General features: G+C 45.1%; 1 protein-coding gene and 1 long non-coding RNA gene across 2 annotated transcripts in view; both read left to right on the top strand.

Annotated features, from left to right (window-relative positions):
• Nucleotides 1-625: 625 nt before the first annotated feature.
• LOC138107493 (uncharacterized) overlaps nt 626-21,315 on the top strand; it is a 33,197-nt gene continuing 12,507 nt past the window's right edge. The window contains exons 1-2 of the long non-coding RNA XR_011149555.1: nt 626-5,936; nt 10,707-10,897. This is a non-coding gene — a long non-coding RNA (uncharacterized lncRNA). The remainder of the gene's footprint in view (nt 5,937-10,706; nt 10,898-21,315) is intronic.
• Nucleotides 18,615-20,743, top strand: LOC138107492 (inositol 1,4,5-trisphosphate receptor-interacting protein-like 1). Its single transcript, XM_069008739.1, has one exon. It carries the CDS (start codon nt 18,615-18,617, stop codon nt 20,184-20,186), a length of 1,572 nt encoding a protein of 523 aa, XP_068864840.1. The 3' UTR covers nt 20,187-20,743.

The following is a 21,315-nucleotide window of genomic DNA, read 5'->3' on the forward strand; positions in this document are numbered from 1 at the left end:
CCGTAAGTATGGGAGGCCCTACCAAGCCCACGGGTGTAAGCAGCCAATAACTCCCACGAGTATTTTAACCACTAAAAATAGCAACTTTTATTTCTTCTGCACACAGAGGACTTGGCTGTCCTGTGCAGGGTTCACTGATGCTGTGAATTGCAATCCAGGGCATCTTCAGGCTCCTGGTGCTTGGGACTGTGGTGTTTGGTGTGCAGAAAACATCCCAGGCTGTCCAGCTTGGGTGTGGCTGTGCATTTGCACAGTTCCTCAGAGTGGGAAAAGGCCAAGAGAGCGATGGGAAGGTCTTTCTTCCAGGCCCGGGCATCCTCAAGACACCTCAAGGATGGTTTTTAAATGTTTGTTGTCTTTTGTTTCCTAGCCCAGGAGCCGGAGAACGGGTGGAGACAGTGGCAAGCAGGAGTCCCATGTTTACATCTGCCCTTGGATTCCAGTTTCTCCCAGTGGGTCTGTGCTGCCCGAAGTACAAAGGAAGGAGGTGTTGGAGTACCTGTTTGTTCACCTGTTGAGCTTGGAAGAGATGCCGAGTGTGAAATTCCAGGAGTGCCGGCTCCTTGCGAGCTGTTGGTTGCTCAGGAGATGGGGTCGGGGAAAGGGGGGAAGAGTCTGAGCACAGCACAGTGGTAGGAGCTGGGTTTGCATCTCAATCTAAGGCATCTCAAAGCCTGATAAGCTGGAAAGAAGACTTTGCTGTGTTAATGCATAATTACATTTTTGTGCAATTTTTTGAAATTAGGGCTGGGATCAACCTGGGGAGGAGGTTGTCTGGCACAGTTCCCTGTGCCCTGCTTTGCCATGAGGAATGGATGCCTGACCTCTTTGCAGAGAGCTGCTGCTGATGTAGATTTCTCTGTTTCTATAGTGAATTTATCCCAGTACTTGGCTGCTATAAAGAAGTCTCCTCTTGCTGCAATTTCCCCCTATTACATTTAAGATCAGCTCCAGCTGAGTTAGAATTTAATCCCGACCTTTTCCCCCTTTTTTTTTTTCCAAGAGGCCTCAGCTATCTCACTATTTCTTTCCTCTCTCACCCTCCAGGTCCTGTTTTTCAGACTTTTCCTTATAAAACCCTTGATAACCCATTCCCCACTTAAGGCTTTGTTGTAGCCTTGTTTTGCTACCTTCTGGGTGCTGTGGATGAAGGTCTGGCTTTGAGGAGCACGCCCTGCTCCCTTTGCTCAAGGGATTGCAGTTATTCCAATCTCCTGCTGCTGAGGGCTTCCTTAGGCTCTTGCTGAAATGAAAAATGTCCAGGAAGCTTTTCCTTTTTTGAGATTAGACTGGTTGAGATATGATCATGATGGTTAAAAACCCACAGTGCAAATGAAGGTTTCCCCCTTCTTCCCCCCTGCTCCCCACTTGCTCCATGCTCGGTCCTCTCCCTGCACAGTTCATTCCTTTGTAATCACAACTGCTAAGGAAACCTTTCTAATCTTGTCAATTGGCAATGCAACTGCTTTTAACTTCTGTTTTAAAATAGGTTTTGAAGTCAGGCTCTGCCCTTGCTATTGATTTGAATTCTTGACTGAGCAAGTTATTGGTGCTTAAGAAGCCCTTTGTTGCTTTAAAGCCTTTCTCCAAGGGTCAGAGAATAACACTGACAGGGAGTGAAGGAGCGCTGCCCAGTAGTTTCTTAGAAACGGAATGTGTTAAACCAGGTTTCTTTAAAAGCAGTTTTGAGTAAGTGAAATTCAGGTACTTGAATTACTTTGGGAAATGGTCCATTTAGGATAGATCTACACTGACAGAAGCTGTTTATCTGAGGTCAGTCCATGCTTTGATCAGTGCAGGGCCTTCCCCTCAAGAAACGCATGAGCCAAGCCCAGCAAGGTAGAGGAAAAGACAGACACAAGTTCAGCTTAGAGAGCTGCACGGGTGAAATCCCATGAATATGCCTGGAGCATGGCCCTCCCCAGCAGCTTTTCTTACAGTTAAATTCTTAAAAAAGCTAGAAGCTGATGCTCAGTACTTTGGGATCTGGCTCAAAACTGCGGAGAGGATAAACTCCCTTACTGGAACTCGGGCAGTGGAGTGCCCACAAGCCAGCAGCCCGGTTGCTTCTTGTTCAGCTTCATTTCAACGTCGTTTTTTTGTTGTTTTGGTTGGTTGGCTGGTTTTAAAGTATTCTTAGAGATGCTACAAGTGGAAGAAGAGAACAGAAATAGAGTGGAGCACCACTGGCATACTACCTGATATTTTACTGTTCCTCTTTTTCTTTTAAAAATATATGTAGATAACATGAACTTTTAAACTCTGTGATTTGGGAGAAACACTCTTTTTTCTCCCTCTCTTTGGAAGAGATATGCAAGTCCTGAGCCGTTGGGCCAATGCTTGCTGCATTTTGTTTACGTTTTTACAATCAAACAAGGGGCTGATAAGATTGACAAGGAAGATACAACTCAGGAGCTCACTAGGCAGCAGCCTCCAGACTCTTTGGGTGATGCAGTAGGGTATGAAGACTGTTCTCCAGTGCGAGATTAATCCATAATAACATGCTCACTGACATAAAAGTCACTTCTTATAAGCCACTTCTTATTCCCTGAAGTGCAGGAGCTGAGGTGTTTGACAAAGCCTTGGCAGAATGATGAAGTAGATCCCTGTCAGATTTCTCCTTCTTGTGCTAGTGAGAGCAATCCATCTTCTTTAAGGGTTTTGTTCCTTTGGGATTGTGTGTAGTTTAGAGGGAGAACAGTACCCAGAAGCATTAATTATTTAATCTGCACTGCTTTTTTCCTCGACATGTGAGGCCTGAGTATTGTGCTGGGAAGCGGGGCCAATAAAATTTCTGGGAGTCAGACTTGGAGCTCGAAAGTTTTAGAATTAACGCTGGAGACTCAGCTCCCTCTATGGTCAGAAGAGGGGGAGACACCTTCCTTCAGGATGTCTCTCCAGGGAATGCTTTTGCAAAGTTTTCTCTCGTAACGGCTCAAGTCCTGCCTCTTCCTGAAATTGCGGTGTAGATCCCACTGGAGGCAGTAAATCTCTCAAATGTATGAGCTTGGGCCTACACACCTGCTAAGGTGTGACTAGAGGTGTGAGAACTTTTGCAAATGAATTTGGAATCATGAGAATCACAGAACCACTGAGGTTGGAAAAGCCCTCTAAGGTCATCGAGTCCAATGTGTGCCCAATCCCTACCTTGTCACCCAGCCCAGAGCACTGAGTGCCATGTCCAGGTGTTCCTCGGACACCTCCAGGAACGGGGGGACTCCAAACCTCCCTGGGCAGCCCCTGCCAAGGCCTGACCACCCTTTCCAGGAAGAAAGTCCTCTTGATGCCCAACCCTGGTGCGGCTTGAGGCCCTTTCCTCTTGTCCTGTTACTGGTTGCCTGGGAGAAGCAGCCAGTCCTCACCTGGCTACACCCTCCTGTCAGGGAGTTGTAGAGAGCAAGGTCTTCTCTGGGCCTGCTCTTCTTAGGACTGGTATGGAATCACTATTTTGCATTAAAGGACAATAAGCAGATGTTTTGAAAAAATACTTTGAAATGTTTTTGCATTGTCCTGGAAATCTGCCAAGAATTGGAGTTGCTTACCAGGTTAGGTGTTCTTGCCTGCAACTTCCCAGGGGCTGCTGGAGGTGGGATGAGGCTATTGCAGAGGAATTACAAGTACGTGGTTTCTCACTCAGGAGACTCTGGGTTTACTATAGCTATGGAACTGGTTTTCCAGACTAGAGGAACCCCTTAAAGGACTGCAGAGGGAGGCGGAGATGGGATTTGGGGTTTGCATCCCCACCTTCTGAGCACACATGGGGTTAAAGGCCTCTTGGCAGAGCTGTAAGGTGTAATGTGGGCAGCAGCTCCTCCTCTCTTTGGGGGCCTAAATTGAAACGCTCAGGAGCCAAATCACCTCTGAGCTGCTCTCTTGTGAGCAGGAGAGGAAGGGACACCTCCAAAGGCCACATAGCTCACTCATAGTCTGAAAAATCCTACTGCTGAATCTGGAACCCCCCCAGGGACGCCTGGGACCCCCCGGGCCCCTCTGTGATCCTCGACAATGCACCCCTCCATCATCAGACCATGCAGTGTCCCCCAGTGTTTTGCCAGTGGGAGCACTGGAAGAGATACTGGGAACGCTGGGAGGGAACTGGGAGGAAACTTCCCACCACTCTCCAACGTGCAGCAGCCCCAAGTGCGACCAGTGAGGAGGAGGAAGTGCTCCCAGTGCCTCGCCCCCCCCCCCCCCCCAGAAAAAGGGGGGCGGGGGGAGTTACAAGAAGAAAAAGGATTTTAATTGAGGGGAAAACACTCCATTTCTTTAATTGTGCTTGAACTTAGGAGGATCCCACTTCATCTACTGTTTGGAGGGTCTCAATTGACACAACGTTTTCATGATTTTGTATCTCAGTTGGCTGGGAATCACTGTTTTGCATTATTTTCCTGTCTAATTGGAAGAAGAAAGCCTTTATGGTGCTGTTTGATGGATTTGAATTGAGGGAAACCGCCCCATTTTCATAATCTTAAGGTTAAAACTGAGGGCAAAACACCACCGTCCCTGGTTTTAAAGGGAAGCCCTTTATGTGCCATTATGAGAGTTCCATCGAGGGGGACCCTCATTTGAAGGGACCTTCATAGAGGAAAAACGTGTCCAAAAGCCCCCAAAATGGTGTTTCTTGAGGGAAAGCGAAGAGGACGCTGCATTTTCCCTCATTTTAGGAGGCTAATTTGAGCAAAAGTCCCCCTTGATTCACTTTTTCTTTGGGTTTATATTTAGGGGAGACCCTCCTTATGCATCAATTACGGGTCTAAATTGAGAGGGAAGCTCCGTTTTCCCCTTGTTTCAAGGCTTTGAAATGGTGACTAAAGGGAGTTTTCCCTTAATTCATTAAGAAATTGAAAAAGAAGCCCGGCATGGACCGGCGGGTCTGGACACATCCCCATTGAGGGGGGGCAGAGCCGCTGCTCGGGGGATCCTTTATCCCCCTCGTACAGCTGCGAGCTGCCGAGGAAAAAGTCCTCGTTCCTAGGCTTAAAGCCCTGCAGGTTTACCTCTCATTCTCTTGCTCTGATTTGTTTGACAATAAATTCAATTTATTCCCCCCAGTCGTGTCTCTTATTCCAGTGACCGGTGAGTGATCTCTCTGTGCCCTTCTCCCGATCCTCGGGCCTTTCCTGATGTGTTCTGTTCCCTGCCCAGGGTGAGGAGGAGAGGGACAGAGCGGTTTTGCTGGCACCAGGCACCTGGCCAGGCCCAGCCCACCCCAATAATCCCTGCGATCATTCACGCCACCATTACCCAGGCGCGCGGCGGGTCCGGCTCCGCGGGCAGGCGGCTCCAGTAGTTCAAAGTGGGCAAATTGGGACGGAGTGAGAGGAAGCAGGTGCTGCCGGTGGGTGAAATGTCTCTGCTGCGAGCTGCCTGGGAAAGGAGGAGGGAGAACCTAGTGCAAAGGAAAGGGGAGAGAAAGAGGGACAAGGCTGGAGCTGTGGAAGGAAGCGGAGATGGCCAAGGGGCAGCTGAGCATTTTGCTTTCCCACTCTGTGGGGGGAAAGAAAGCGCTGTCAAATCCATCCAGGAAAAGAGAGGAGAAATAGCAGGTGGTGGAAATCGCCGGCAATTTGGATGCAATTTGTCTGTCTGAAGTGCAGACGCCGACAGACACGGAGCACCGCCGGACGCCTGCTGGCGCTGCGCTGTGTCCTGCTCTGGCTGCAGCCCGCCTGGCGAGACCCCCAGCAGCAGCGGCCCGGGGGCGGCGGGTCGGGCAGCAGCCAATCGGAAGCGCCGCAGCGTGCGGCAGCCAATAGGAGCCCTGGCTACTCCGGCAGCCAATGGAAAGCGCCGTTCCCTGAGGGACCAGGCCCAGCTCGAAGCCCCTCACAGCGGCTTCGTTTTTTGGGACGTTTGTGGAAAGTTCGGAGTTCATTTTTTTTTTCTTTAGCGCACCTTTTCCAGGACAGGAGGGATTCCGGCGCCGCTTCGTGCCGGTAGGGAGCGGGAGAACGCGGCGGCGGGCGGCGGGTGGCGAGGGCCGTCGGCGAGACGGGGCTTGGGCCGCCTGCGGTGTGCGATCTCCCGAGAGCAGCGGGGAGCGGCGGCGGGCGGGGCGCTGTGGGAGCCGGCGCATGTCCCCGAATGAGCCGCCCGGCGCAACGCGCGAGGTGCCAATGAAATAAAATAGAACACGGTAAAGTGAAAAGCATCTTCTGCCAAATAATATATCAACAGACCATCTATCTAAGTGGCACAAGAACATAGTTTCATTGTGCTCTGGATGAATGTCATCTTTGTTATTGCAGAACTAAGTTAAGAATATTAAGTCTAATGATGCAATTTTATTTTTAGTCTATTTGATTTTATAAGTTACTAATCTGAGTCATGTATGCTTATCGTTTTCTCTCTTATTAACAAAGACAATTCAATATCCAGTTCATGATTATAGTATAGTTTTGAACCACTCAATAGTAATTTTTCTTTTGGAATATGTGTGATAATTTCAAGGTGAGACATCTACATAATGCATTGGACACGTATTTGTATATTTGCAGTTAAAGTAACATGCTTTAAATTTGTGTGCATGTATATAAAGTACATATACTTAAGGAAGAGATCATAAAGAGATAAGGTACCTTTCAATCAATTTGAATTGTAGGCGGGGTAATTTTTGTTTCTTCTTGTAGGTGATTAGTTTTAAATCTTTTAAAGCAGTATGTTTGTCTGACAGGCCACTCATGCTATTTTATTGATGTCTAGAAGGGACATCTTTTGCTGGCTTCTGACTCCATAGACAAAATAAAACCTCGAGATCATCTCAAACAAGGATAGATGAGGAAAAGAAAGAAAAACTCTAGCATCAGTGATAGTAAATTAGATATTGAGGCTACGTGGCCTAGGCAACTTACTCATTAAGTTTATAATGAATTTATAAGCTTATGATGACTGGGTTGCTCTAGATTTTCAGCTGTCACAATTTGCAGCATTGCTGTTAGGTTCACTAAAACTGAGCCGTAACTCTTTATTTGAATGTAAAATTCTGAATTTCAAAATGACCTCGGAAACCTAGTGTTGGAAACAGGTTTTAAATTATCCTCCAATTCCATAAAGGTTTTTATTTTACAGAACTAACCAAGAGTTACACGAATACAGTTTATAAAGCGTGTGTTTGCAGATGGGTCACAGTCCTTTCAGCTCTGGACTTCATGATGCCAGGAGAAGTCGGAAACTACACAGTATTTGTGAATGCAAGACTTTGCATTTAGATAGGTTTGAGCTGAACGATCTGAAAAAGCTCCCATAAGCACAGAACTCCTTACTGTCTGTGTGTTTGAGAAGGCTGAAGAGCTCTGTTTATTGCCACAAAGGGCCTGGAATAAATTATGTTTAGTAAATTGGCCCCAGGTTTTCTTGTTTCAGACAGTAGCTTCAGAGCAATCTGTTTTATAGGCTCCACTAAATCTGACCAATTGCAGGGAGGTGACACCTCATTTCAGAGACGTGGCATCCCACATGTGCCAGTCAGGTCCAGCCCCTCTCTCTGTCAGGATGGCCGGGCACCAGCAGTTCAGCTTTCTGTCTTTTGGCATTTAACCTACGGCCTGTTCCCAATTTATGGGCCCCGCAGGGAGGTCCTAGCAGGATGGAGCCAGGCTGCTCAGCCCCTCCTCAGCCTTGTGCCTCCCACCCCTACATGGGGCAAATAAAAGCTTCTTTATTCCATTGGAAATGCCCCTGTTTCAGCGAGGTGTATGCCTGGCTTCCTTCCCTGGTCGGTCTTGCAGGTGATAATGAACACAGTGCGGTGCTATTTCCTAGCTGAAGCCAAGGTGGGAAACCAGCTTTAGCCTCAGCATTTTTCATTTCAGACTCTTTTTCCTCAGTTATTTTGGATCTGTTCATGGTGAGGAGGTTTTACAATGTGTTGGTCCTTAGCTGAAGTATCGAAGAACTGAACAAACCAGTAATTTTTCCTTCTCTGACCAAATTCTTCTTACTTTTGAGGGGAGGAAGGAATGGGGGAGTCAAATTTGCGTTTAGGTTTTATGTTTTATTTCTGCCCGTGGAACTGTTTGCTACTGAGCTGCGTGACCGTGGGTCTTTTCAGCACAGGACACTGATTGACATTGCATGTGTTACAGAGAGGAAGGGCATTTCCTGATGATTAATGGCAAGTTAGTTGGCCTGAAGTTCATTAACCTGAGCTAGACTGTTGGAAGGACTCTGTGTGGAATTGTATTAGAGGATCATCATAAACTAAAAATATATGTGACAATCTGGCCAGATTGCAATGAATCTAAAGACAGGACAGGGTTGGCTCGAGCTCACAGAGCAGCTGCCTCGAGTGTAAACTAACTGCCTTGTGAAAGCAAATGGTTTTTCACAGACTTTATTCAAATAAAAGGGGAAAAGGAAAAAAAAAACCAACCAAAACAAAGGAAGGTTCCCATTAGCAAAAAAAGCCTACATGAAAAAGTGAGGTTGTGAGCTATGGCCGAAGGCCCGAGTTTGGTGCTGATTCTCAATCAATTCAGCAAATGACAGTGCATTGACACAACTGGTTTTTTAGTCAAATTTAGTCCTGATTCTTCACAGTAATTTGCCTCAAGAAAATGAGCCCCATATCCTTTGGTGAGTTCCCTGTTGGCTGAGGCCCATGGCTTCAGGCCATGACTTCTCAACATACTTGCAGTGAGACTGGCTCCCTCTTAATTGCTTCTTTTTGAAGTATGGTTTGTCACTATCATCCTGCTGAAGATGAACAGGGCTGGTGTCTCATTTTCACATATTCTTCCCCCTCCTCCCCTCTCCTTCTTTTCCCCTTTTTCACCTCTAAATAAATTTCTTAAAGGCGATTTAACCCTGGGATGGTCTAATCCACTTCAGTCCTTCGTGGTCCACCCTCAAATAGATGTGTTGGCACAGAAGAAATTAAGGGTGTTCTCTTAGGATCTGATACTGTAATAAAGGGAAGAGAAAGATGAAACAGGCATTTCATGTTTGTCTGTTTTCTCTCCATGTCATTTCATGAACGTGTACTCACGCTTGGCCAAGAGTAGTGCATTCAGACACTGAATATGAGTGTTGAAGAGGGGACTGAGAAGAAAGAAGCTTAGTGTTCTGCAATAGGAATTATGCTTTGGGGATTTTACGGATTGTTTCCCTCTTTTTCACCATCATGCTTTTCTTGCACACTTCCTTGTCTTTTGCTACTGAGCGAAAGTCTGGAGGCTCAGAAAGCCCATCTGAGCAAGATTTCCTGTGTCAGAGAGAACTGAAGGGATTCTGTTTCCATCCTTTCATGCCTGGAAGGATGAACTGCCTGTATCAGGACGTGCTGAATTGGTTCTGGGTGCTGCTGTAGCTCACAGAATTGCAAGACCTAGTGCTGCAGGAGTTCAAATAACAGACCAGTGGAAAGGCTCAGGGGCCACAAGCTGTGCTGCATCTCTCATGGACTTGTGAGGAACCTATCCTTTGGTGTCTGTGCAAGTGCTGGCTGATGTGGGCACTAGGATTGCTCTTTTAATCAGGCAGCTCCAGTTCCTTTCAGAAAAGAATTTTCATGGCACATCATGAGCCATTAATCTCTCGACTAACCATAACATTTCCTTACTCCTTGGTTTTCCAGCATTACTCAAACACTGACATTTGTCATTTCACCAGCCATCTCCCTTGACCTCTAGCATCAGGCACTTGCAGGGGGAAGGATCTGGTCTCACAAATATTTTCATACTCTGATCTCTGTGATTTATTAACCGTGAAGTTTTGCCTTCAGAACTCAAGATGCCGTTTCAAATAATTTCACGTGCAAAAGTCGAGTTATTGGGCAAAAGGGATCCTTGATAGCTGGGTACAAAGGACAGCAGGACTGCTGTTGCTGTTTTCTTTTCAACTCCTGTGCTGGCTGTGTGACCTTGAGGAAATAGGTTCATTGCAGCTTTATGGTTCCGTTTTTGCATAGGGAAAATAAGGGCAGTGATAATTGCTTTCGTTTGTAAAAAACTTTAAGATTTATGGACTACGAATGATTCTTACTAAGTGAAAAGTGTTGCAAAGCTGGCTTAGTTACACACTGTGCTAACAAAATCCCATATCAGCCTATTGACTCCAGCCTGAAACACTCATTAAAGTTTATAGGACATTTTGGTGGATGAGTTGAGGCAGTTATTCTGCTGGAAATATCATACTGAAAACACTTTTAAATCCATCATCCGCTTTGACTTTTTTCTCTATTAAAACGAAACACAACTGCTTGCTCTGTCCAGTTTTCTTAGTTTATTTATGAAAAGTTTTTGATGGATATGGATATGTACTCACTGTTAACTCAGCTTGTACCCCCATGGCATCTGAGACATTACAGTTCATTCTAGTCATAGCATAAACACACAATAGCTGTTGTACTGAGACAAAAAGAGCTATAAAACATATAAGATATCCAATGGACTAGTATTAACTATCAAGTTGCATGGTCACTTTTGAATGTCATATGTTCTTTTTATGGATACTGCATTAATTTAATTTGTGCTTAAACTTTAGCTAGGCTAGACACTGGTGTCTGAAAAGTTTACATATTTTTCCAATGTCAAAATGTGTAAATTTAGTATTAAGGAAACAAAACATATTTACTTGTACTAGAGGAAAAATACTTTTGTAGCAAAGAAATTAACTGAGGTGCTCCTTAAAGATAGGTCTGGCTTGCTTACAGAATTGTTACTTATGCAGTAAAGCAGATCTGCAGATGTTTTCTTTTTTTCTTCCAGATAAAACTTGGATTGTTTGAAAAGTGGGGAGATACTTCACCATAGTACAAAAGAAGATACAGAAGAGGAGAGCAGAATGAGAGCTTTGCAAGTGCCACGTGCCTGCAGCCCGCTGTCTTTAGTGATGCTGTTCCTTCCAGTCACTGGAATGTCAAAACAAAATATCCCAAGACTGAAGCTTTCCTATAAAGGTAAACTTTTCAGTAGTTTTTCTGATTCTGCCACTTCCGTTTTGATGTGATACTGCCAGCAGTTCTTTTGTATTACTAACCAGGAAATACATAATAGAAGCCTTAAAGATGGATGAATTCTGCCTCGGGGCAGTATTAAAATCTGGGCTTTTTGTTGTGTCGGGGCACATGTTTCTGAAGTATAACTGTCTTTTAAAAGTATTATTTCTGTTTGCTCCAAGAGGATGTTAACAGACTCTACATAAATTAGAGGGGAGTGGTACTTGAAACACTCTGAGGTGCATTGGAGACATTCCTATGTGGCTGGTAGGGATGATGTGAGACATGGAGGACGTTCACACCTTCCTACAGCATCAGAGGAAGTTGAGAGAGCTGACTCAAGTGTTTCAAGGGGACTGACATTTATTTTTGTAATAATTCTTTTTCTATCACTAAGTGGGTATGTTAAACTCTTCATAGGTGGTTTTCTTTCTCCTTGCCTCTTTGGATCACAAAAGCGTGTTTCTCTGCAGAATTTCTTAGTCTTGTGTGTAGTTCTTGTTAAGAATGGTACCGAGGGATTTCAACACAGACATATTTATGTATTAATGGACAAGTTTTTAAAGAAGGTAGATTTCTTTTTGCTTTGAATGTACAGCACACCTGCACAGGCACAGAGGTGTGTCACTGATACTTTCTTCTTTAGTGAAAACAAGTGCTCTCCCATTAGTTATGTTTCAGCTGTGTCAGCACCTTGCCCTTATGGGAGCTATTTCTGCTCTGTTTTTCAAACTTATGTCTTCCTATGCATTGCAGAGTTACACTCAGGATGGTGTGATGGGACAGGCTGTAAAGCCTTCATTGGGGCTTATGATATGTTTATCATGAGTTTAACACCCAGAGAAATTTATTGAGTAAGCAGAATGACTTGCTATTTATTTACAAGCTTCTCTTTTGCTAGATTTGCGTGCCACTGCGCATGCTATTCCACTGTGTATATAAATGTGTTTGGATGTGTTTGTGTGAGAGAGACAGAGGAAGCAAGATCAAGGGATCTTGACAACATTTTTATTACTTTGGGAAACAGTTGCACTCACTGAAGCCAATGAATAGAGAAACTGAAAGACCTGACGTGAGTTACGAAAGTTAGCAGTAAAACCCTCCTAACATACAGCCGGCCTTCTCACAGCCAGGCCTTTTGAGATAATTCCCAAAAGCAGCATGTACCACATGGCGACGGCATTTATTGTGGATTTGACACTCACGATTAGTGAATTCCTCTCAACTTCAAAAGCAGATAGCCTTTGGCAAAATCCTGATGGATGCCTTTGGCAGGTAAAGAGGGGGAGAAAGAAAAATTATTGAGGTCAACACAGGGAAAAAAAAATGGCTGAAATCTTAGTTTAAAATAGTGGCAGAGACCTGCTGGGAACAGTTGGGGAAATGCCTGAGCTCGTTTAAAAAGACAATGAGCAGATGATTGATATTTAGGCCCTGATCCAAACTTTTATTAGCAACTTTATAAACCTTTCAGTTTGGCTTGAGGGATACCGTTTCCTGTCCAAACTTATTCACCTATATCCCCGTAGGGGGGGAAAATCAACAACAGATGCAGATGCAAAATAGCACATAAATCTTAATTTTGAGAGCTGTGATGGAACTGAAAAGTCGGAAGAAAGAGAATTACCAGAATTTATTGTGCTTTGTCTTACTTTCTTGGGGGGTTGGAAGGTGTATATTTTTCCACATGGAACAAGAAACAATTTAATGCTGTTTTTTCACACTTATGTACTGTAAATGATTCCAGTATGGCTTATCATAATCAAACTATATTTTGTGTGTTGACAACAGGATATCACATATACTGAGTATTTAATATAGTTGTGAGAATTAAGTCTACCTTCCTCCCCCCAAATCTTTCAGACAAAACAATTCCAAGGTTTCTGAGAATAAGATGTAGGAGAAATGAACTGTTTTGCCAGTTGTCATAAAATTGTTAGTCATGTCACTGACAAGTCCTGGCATCTCTGTTCTTTGGAATTAATACTTGAACTATCATGAAGAGGAGAATACAGGGCTCTTCTCCTTCTTTATGGAAAACAGATGAGAACTGGCCACATCAGGCAGTTCCAAAAACCTGGTCACACGTGTCTTTGAAGGGAAGGTTTCGTCTCCTTTCATGTGCAATGTGTTTATGGCATAGCTCCATCTTCCCAGAAGAGCTGAGCATTTGCTGGGGCAGGAGAGCTGGAAGTAAGCAGGACTTTGCAGTTACTGAGTTTTCCAGTTGCATCAATCAGTGGTGGATGGAGGAAGAGGGAGAGGGTAGGGTGGTTAAAGATGTGTCTATAACTGCAGGAGTGCTTCAATAAACCACAGCATGTCAAAGCTCCTTTGTGTTCAAACAGCAATTAAAATTTTAGACCTTCTCTGAATGGCAGCTATAGGTTTCCTTCTTCTCAAGGTCGTCATCTTAACGAATGGGAATCTGTGCAGGAAATGTTAAGATATTCCAGTGAATGATGTCGGGATCAATGTAAAGTCGTACAATGGATTTCCTTTATTGTTTGTCCCAGTCTAAAGATGTGTTCTAAAAAAATTGTGCATGTATAAAACTAAAACTACACACAAATCAATTAAAATACGTTGTAGTACAGAATCAAAGTCATATATTCTCCACCTGTGTTAATCAAATCCACTATGATCTTTAATCATGTATCTCATCTTTTCACATTTTCCCATATCCATTAGTTGAAAAATTCTCTTATTCACTCAGACTTAAGTTAGATACTTGTTCATGTCATTACTATCCCAGAAATTGTCACTCCTCTTGTGATGTTTTTAGGGTGCTCTCAGTGCATATACCTTACTTAATCTGTGTATCTTAGATACTTCTACAAGATTGAGGTGCTTTTATTACTGTAGTTTTAATATTAGGAGAAGGTAACAAACTGTCTTCTAATAGAAGATTAGGATCTTTAGAAAACCAGGGGATGATTTTGAGTAATATTCCATATTTTAACCCTCTTTGCCTAGTACTCTTTCAGTCTTAAGACCGACAGTGTGTATTTATCACTCATTTTCATGTAGATGGAGATAACCTGTGACCTTCATCCAAACTGCAGAACTCCACAACCACAGCTTCCCTAAGCAGCACATCCTTGTTGTCTGCTGCCTCATTTGACATCCTCATTCCAACCTCTAGAGCAGATGCAGAAGGTTTTCATACACCAGTCTAATTCATTCATGTCATTTTCAGGACAGCATCAGTTCTGTTACTAAAGGATGGAAGGCTCTGTGTCCTAATTCTCGTATGTTTAATTCATACAGTGTAGACAGTCTTGTTTCTGTTTTATCTTCTGAGTAATAATTTTTCCTAATTCATTGGGAGGTCCTTCCATAAATATCGTGTGTGTCTTTTTAGATTTTACTTCATAGGGAGAAGTAAAGAATAGCCAGACCCAGAAGGTTGATTGCCTTCTGAGAAAAAGAAGAAAAAAAATCAAATTTTTCTCAATTTGTGGCTATCCTAAAATTTTCCTGCAGAAAGAGAGAAATTGCAAATTTAACCCTATTGATTTGATTTACTTGGCTGCTTTCCATGGACATTTCAGTAAGTGTAGTCTGTGTTCTCAGTGAATGCATTTATATTACCAAAGCGTGCACCCTAGTTTCTTGGCTGGGGGGCATGCACCAGGCCAGATTTGGGCATTGTCACCAGTGATATCCACAAACATGTATCATTCCCGTGTGGGAATGTGGCCATTCCCCAGAGCAAACCATGCTTACTGTGACAGCCGTGACTTGGTCAGAGGACCAGGAATCCTGCACTGTGACACAGTACAGAGGAATAAGCACGACTGAAGGCAAGGTTTGGCTTTTAAAGCAGGATTTACTTAGCACTGTTCAAAACGACTATGGTAGTAATTTAAATCTAATAAACAAAAGCATTATTCTCAGCTGGTTTGTTTTTCTCCATATAGAATGAATTAAGATGCAGTCTCACTCTCACTGAAGTCATGGCAAGAGTTTTTCCACTGAAGTAAATTGAAGCGAGATCAAATTCACACTCCTCACTTTTTTCATCTTACCTAAGTAAACTAAAGACAGGCAGTTCTTTCTCCTCTGCTGAAGGATGACCGTGCTAAACCATCAGCTCCACATGGCAATTAGCCATGTTTAAGGATTGTTTAGTTTCCCGCAGTGTTTTGCACACAGGATTTTCTTCCCCCTAAGAGTGATCCATTCTTAAAACATGGTGAAAAAGCAAACAGAGAACATTTTGGTGCCAGGAATTCTTTTGAAAATTTGACTGGGTGAGTACATTTCCTTAATGTTCAAAAATTATCCTTTGAACATGCTATTTAACAGTGTCAAGCATTCTGTTCTCTATATTGCTTTTGCTTTAAACCTGTTTCATTTTATAACTGATGAGATGCTTAACTGTTGCATCACAGCAGTTAGTTTGTTCAGTTTCAGTACAGCTGGCTTATTTCCATGTCATGCATCATTTAATTATACATCTAAAACGTAGTTAAAACTGTACAGCTCCATGAGCCTCACTTAAGCTGTCTGTGACACTGCAGTAATCCCAGTACCCTGACGGGGTGTTGCACAGCTATGACTGGTTGGAATGTGGTAAACTGGTGATGTGTAAGAGAGCCTAGAAATGAGCTTGCATTTTGCAGCTGTGCTTGCTCTACTAGAAGAGGAAGTAAAACCAGAAAAAAACTGCTCTTGTGGCAATATCAGCGTCTGTAAATCTGAATGCTTAATGAAAATCAAGGAAAATGTGCTGAGTGAGGAAGTGGTGCTTTTCCCTTGTTTGTCGTTTAATTAATTTTTGGTGGTCTGTTATTTGTCAGAAAAATCTATCTCAGATTCCTCTATGGAAAAACATGAAGTGTTTATGTGAGAGTGAAGATCCTAGTATTGGATGATTGTCTAGATATGCAAAAGACTTTGCCTGTTTTGTCTCAAAAATGCTTTCTGGAGGCAGTGATCATTGAGACTTAAAATGTACCCTAGCTTGAAGATGGATGGGTGCTGCTGTCCATGTGTATATGCCGTCGACCGAGTATAAACTTGAAGGCATTTATTACATCTTAGTAATGGGAAAAGCAGCAAATTTCTTGCAGACATTTTTTTTCCTTTTTTAAGCTAGTGAACTTGAAGGTCAGATTCAACTCTATGTTGCATTTTCTGTCATATAATTATCATATATATCATGTCCTGAAGAGCAGCCTCCAGTCAGTGACATCAACAGCTTACATAGCAGTTGAACTAAGAATAACCTTGGAGAACTGACCCATGTCAAGCTCTTATGAGTGTAAACTGTTGATGTCACTGACTGGAGGCTGTTTTTTCATGATCACAGAAGGGCCTCAATTGGATAAAAGAAGAATTGTGTTCAAAAAATACAAAACTATTCTGCTGAATGTTCACTTTACTATATCTCAGAAGATGAGAGGACACAAAACTGAAAGAGTAATACTTAACAAAGGATTTTTGCTCTCTTATAAAAAGAAGGACGGGACAACATCAAAAACAGCTTCCCTAGAAGAATGCAGGGAAGAGACATGATAAGTGGCATCAGCTTGGAAGAGGGATCAAAACTCTTTCTTTGATTACTTTTACTAATGACATCTGTTTAAGCAAATCCAATTCAGAGCAGTTTCAGAAATCCCAAACTTGTTCTCTTTCTGAGCACTATTTGGAGGGCACGATCTGCCTGACGTCAGTGTCTGTCTAGCAGTGGACATCTGTGGTCACTATGCAGGTGCTCGATTCACGTCCTGTTTCTTTTTCCTCCCTCCCCATTTCTGCAGTTCCATTTCTAGGTGAGTTCCCCAAAGAAGAGCTGAGGAATATAGGGGATGACTCTTCCGTACTCACAGTCCTTTGGAGATAAATACACAGAGATAGCAGAAAGAGTCAGAATTTCCTTTATTTAACCAGCACAACATCAAACAAGTCAGAGAGATTGGTTAACTCTGTTTAAGGCAGACAATTTTGAAGATGGTGGGAGTGACAGATGTACATCTTTGCTACAAATTTGAAAAAGGAGACATTCTACTTTCTGAACAAAATCCTGGCTATCCCAGAATTTTGCACTGTGTTGAACCATAGAGTTTTAAGAGCTGAGAGGTTGCTGAAGACACCAAAATTTTGTAATTAACTTACTGGGCCTCTTAAAGGAGGGTGTTAGATCTTCCTGTGCATCATTCAAGCAGCCTGGATTTCTTTCAGAAAGATTTCTCACTAAATCTGTAACAAAACATTAGCCTATATGACATACTGCCCCAAAAGTAATCAATATAAATATTATTAATAAAAAATGTCCCCCTCCAAGATTAAATAAAAGCTTACACCTATATACCAAGAGCATCCATGGATCATGTCACCCATATTTATATTTGACAAGGGTTTGTGTGGGAGGGCGCTTGTGCCTGCTTTGTACAGGGAAGCTCTGGGGTTCCCAGGTTCACGACTGATGGGTCTGCACTTTGCGTCTCTTGAGGCTTTGGGTGCCCAGGGCCATGATGAGTTCCCGGGCTGGGGATGGCGGGTGGGGCTGGCCTGTGATGCGCTCTGGGGCCTGTGACAGCACAGGGGCCGTGTCACAATGGGGGCAGCTATTAAAGGCCCCATGGGTTGCCGCTGCCCCAGTAGAGCCTGGGCAAGCGGTGAGTGCACACAGGCGGTGGGGAGGCAGGGCTGGGGGAGGGCTGGGGCAGAAGCGCCGGCACCCGGGGCGTGTGTTCTGTCCCTGCATCCAGGGCCCAGCCCCTGGTGGGAGTGCCTTGCTCAGGCTCGGTGCTTGCTGGGGCAGCGGTGCAGGCCTTGCCTCCTGCCAGCTGCCAGGGGCCCTCTCCTTCCTGCTGCCACGTCCCTGTGGCTCCTGCCCCCCACTGGCTGCCTCCATGCTGGCCCTACTGAACCCCTTCTGTGTGTCCTCTTGCAGACCATGGCTTTATTGTCATTGCTCTTCGTGCTCGTGCAAAGCCTGATCCAGTACCCCCAGCCAGCTGGGGATGGGCTGGATGAGGCCACGCACCGGCGAATGCAGGAGCGTGAGGAGCTGCTTGACCGCGAGATGGCTCGGCTGCTGCAGGAGCTGGAGCAAGGGCCCCCGGAGCAGCAGGACGAGGGCTGGGGAGCCCTGCTCTTTGGTGCCCTGCAGCAGTGGCCATTCTGGGCTCTTGCTGGACTCCTGCTCCTCTTGGGCCTGTGGTTTAGCTGCAGGAGGAGTCCTGAAGCCAGCGAAACCAACAGCAGCGGCAAGGACCAGAGCTCCTGCAAGACCTTGGGAGAGGAGAAGGAAAAAGAAAAGGAAGAAGACAGTTTGGATTCCAAGGGAGATGGAGAAACCATAGATGTGACTGTGGAGGCAGATGACAGCGGCAGTGGAAATGAAGAAGGCAGTCCTGTGGCTGCAAATGAAGGAGACGATGATGATGCCAATGAACGAGATGAAGATGTGAAGTTGAAGAAAGACAGTGATGTTAAAAGTGACGATGGCCATGATGCAAAGAAAGATGAAGGCTGGAGTGATGGGAATATGCCAGGAGACAATACTGCTGAAGGAAATGGAGAAGAACCTGGCAATGTTACTGGAGGTGTGGAAGACCTAGATGAAGTAAATGAAGGAGAAAACAAGGATGTGAAGGTGGAGCCAGACAAGGATGCTGGAAGGGAAGACGGAGATGGAAATGAAGAAAAAACCGATGATGCGTATATGAAGGCAGGCAACAGTGATGTTGTAAATAAAGGAGTATACGAGGTAGATGGAAAGGAAGAAAAAGCAGATGTGAAGGTGCAGGGAAGCAGTGATGCCAGTGAACAACAAAGCAGTGATTGGATTGGGCAGGAAGACAACAGTGATGGTGGGAAGGCAATAGACCACAGTGGGTTTGCTGCAACTGAAGAAAAAACCACTCACCTTGGAAATGAAGAGACCAGTGCTGCAAACAGAGATGAGAAGCAGGGTGATGCAAATGCGAATGGAGAGAAGAATGAAGATGCAAAAGAAGGAGAACAAGGTAATGTGGCTGCCAGTGAAAAAGAAGGCAGTGCTGGCAAGGGCAAAGGCAGCCGTGGTGGAATTGAAGAGGAAGAAGACGCCCGTGACGCTGGGAATAAGCGAGGGATCCTTTTAGTGGATCGCATACAGTGTCCCGTCGAGGACGTGGAGAAAGGTCGCTCAGTGGCAGCTGAGCTGATGGAGAGCTTCACGCGTGTCTTTATTGACAGCGTGAGCAATAGTTTCTACCCGGTGCCTCAAGAAGCCATCGGGGTGGGCAGTGCCTTTGAGGGTTGGAGTCCCCGTGAGCAGGATGGGGTGTACTGCGTGCTGGTCCCACTGAATCCCCCACCGGGACACGCCTTCCACCTGGAGCTGAACAGTGCAGGGCAGATGGCAGCAAGGACCTTCTGCGTCCGTGTGGAGCTGGTGTGCATGTGTGAGAGGGAGCAGCTGGGCGAGAAGCTGTTGTGCTTCCTGCACCACTCGCAGGAGGAGCTGCGGCGGAAGCAGAAGCCCAGCCTCCTAGAGACACTCTGCACCGGCTCCTACCTGGACGTGGAGAAAACCTCCCACTGGTTCTACCAGCTGGTGAGATGCTCGTGGCTGCATTTGCCTCAGTCGTACTCATGGCACTTGGTGTTTCAGCCCTGCAGCCGGTCCTGCCAATTCCGGCTGAGCAAAGGCAAGAAGAGCCTGGTGGTGAAGATGTTGTTTGGGGTGCGCCACGGGGACTCCGACATCTTTGCGGTCAGCCAGCCCACAGAGGCCCAGACAGGCAGCTCCAGCATCTTTGTGAGCAGCCATCCCGCCGAGGCCGACTCCATCGCAAGCACAGCGTGGCCTGAGACATACGCTGTGGCAGAGGCAAAATTCTTCCAGCACGTCGCCAGGCAGGTGCCATGTGAGAGCTTGCACCTGAAATGCCTGCAGCTCTTCACCTGCATCCTGAGGGGCACAGGTTTTTCCAGCTCGACCTGGAAGACTGTGGTCATGCACGTGCTGACCACCGTACCGCTGTCCCAGTGGCGCAGGAGGGAATTTGCACGGCGGCTGTGGGACATCATGGCATACCTGCGCCGCTGCCTGCAGTTGAAACGCCTGGAGCACTTTGTCCTAGGCAACCAGAGGCTTCCTGCAGAGATCAGCTTGCCGCCGGCAATGCGAGCGGTCGAGCCGCTCAACCTCTTTGAGCACCTGGCCCAAGATCCGGCCGCCCACGCAGAGGCGATGCGAGCTTACGGTCAGCTGCGATTTCGCCTCTGGATGCTGCTCTCCGGCCACTGAGAGGAATTCCCTGCACAGAGCTGTGCTGGGGGGGCTCACACCCGATGGCAGCCACGTGAGCACTGCATAATTCTTCCTTTTTTCACTGGCAATCCTGAAGCTGCTTTCCTGCTCCCGTGGATGGAAGATGCTGCGGCACACGGATTCACTGTGCAGACACACATCTCTGCATTGCCCTGCCCTTCACCTTCCAGTTTACCACGGTGCTGTTGTGATGTTCCTACGTCTACGAGGCAGAAACTGGCTCCACCTGCACATCCTTACAGAAGACTACGGACTGAGAGAGGTTGCTTGGCACACCTCAAAGACATGAAACTGGCCTGTTAGGGACTTGATGTAGTTGTTCAGTGACCTGTAGCTCACTTTACCATAGGAGAATAGGTAGTCCAAATTTTTATAATAGGAATTCTTTATTAGCATTGCTTCCAGAGGTCCTTTATTATTATCAGTGTACAACTATTTTGCAAAGTTGGTCTTAGTTTAGGAAATTGAGCTACCCTACTATAGTAGATTGTCTCCTTTTCAGTAATATCTGGATAGCTATGTTTGGAAAATTAATAAAAGGAAAGAAGTGTCTCAAATTGCCTGAAACGTGACATTCTTTATATTTAAGCCTCTGTATCTTGGAGAACGTCGTTCCTATATACCTGCCTGAAATAATGCCATTTTGCAAACAGAGATGTTGGATATGTTGCGTGTGCTCTCTCTTGAGCAAACCCATAGAGATGCTTGAAGGTTGATGTGAAAATGCCCTGAAATGCCTGAAATTCTACAGCAGAGTACTCCTGAATTTTTTAGGAATCTTTGGAAAAGTGTTCTTTTCACAGTCACTTTTATAACTGTAATACCCTCCTGGGGAACAATTCCGTCCTGAAAGATGAACAGAGAAGTCCCTAACTGCAAAACATGTGGTTTAGTACACAGCTCTTTTTTGGGCTTCTCATAACCAAGGTTTTAACACAAAACTGTGAACACAGAAAGTCATGTTTTCTCTATTCCCAGTTGTCTGTATCCTTTTGGAGAGGCCCTGCTGTTCTATGAATATTACGTTTTTCACCAGGCCTAATAGTATTGTATATCAATGAGAGCCACTTCACATGCACGGCTTTGTCCATGGTGACATGCAGCT

The sequence above is a fragment of the Aphelocoma coerulescens genome, chromosome 3 (genome assembly GCF_041296385.1).
Source record: "Aphelocoma coerulescens isolate FSJ_1873_10779 chromosome 3, UR_Acoe_1.0, whole genome shotgun sequence".
Classification (NCBI taxonomy): Eukaryota; Metazoa; Chordata; class Aves; order Passeriformes; family Corvidae; genus Aphelocoma; species Aphelocoma coerulescens.

Excerpts from the sequence above, each read along its gene's own strand:
- LOC138107492 (XM_069008739.1), top strand. The coding sequence starts at position 18,615 with ATGAAGGCAGGCAACAGTGATGTTGTAAATAAAGGAGTATACGAGGTA.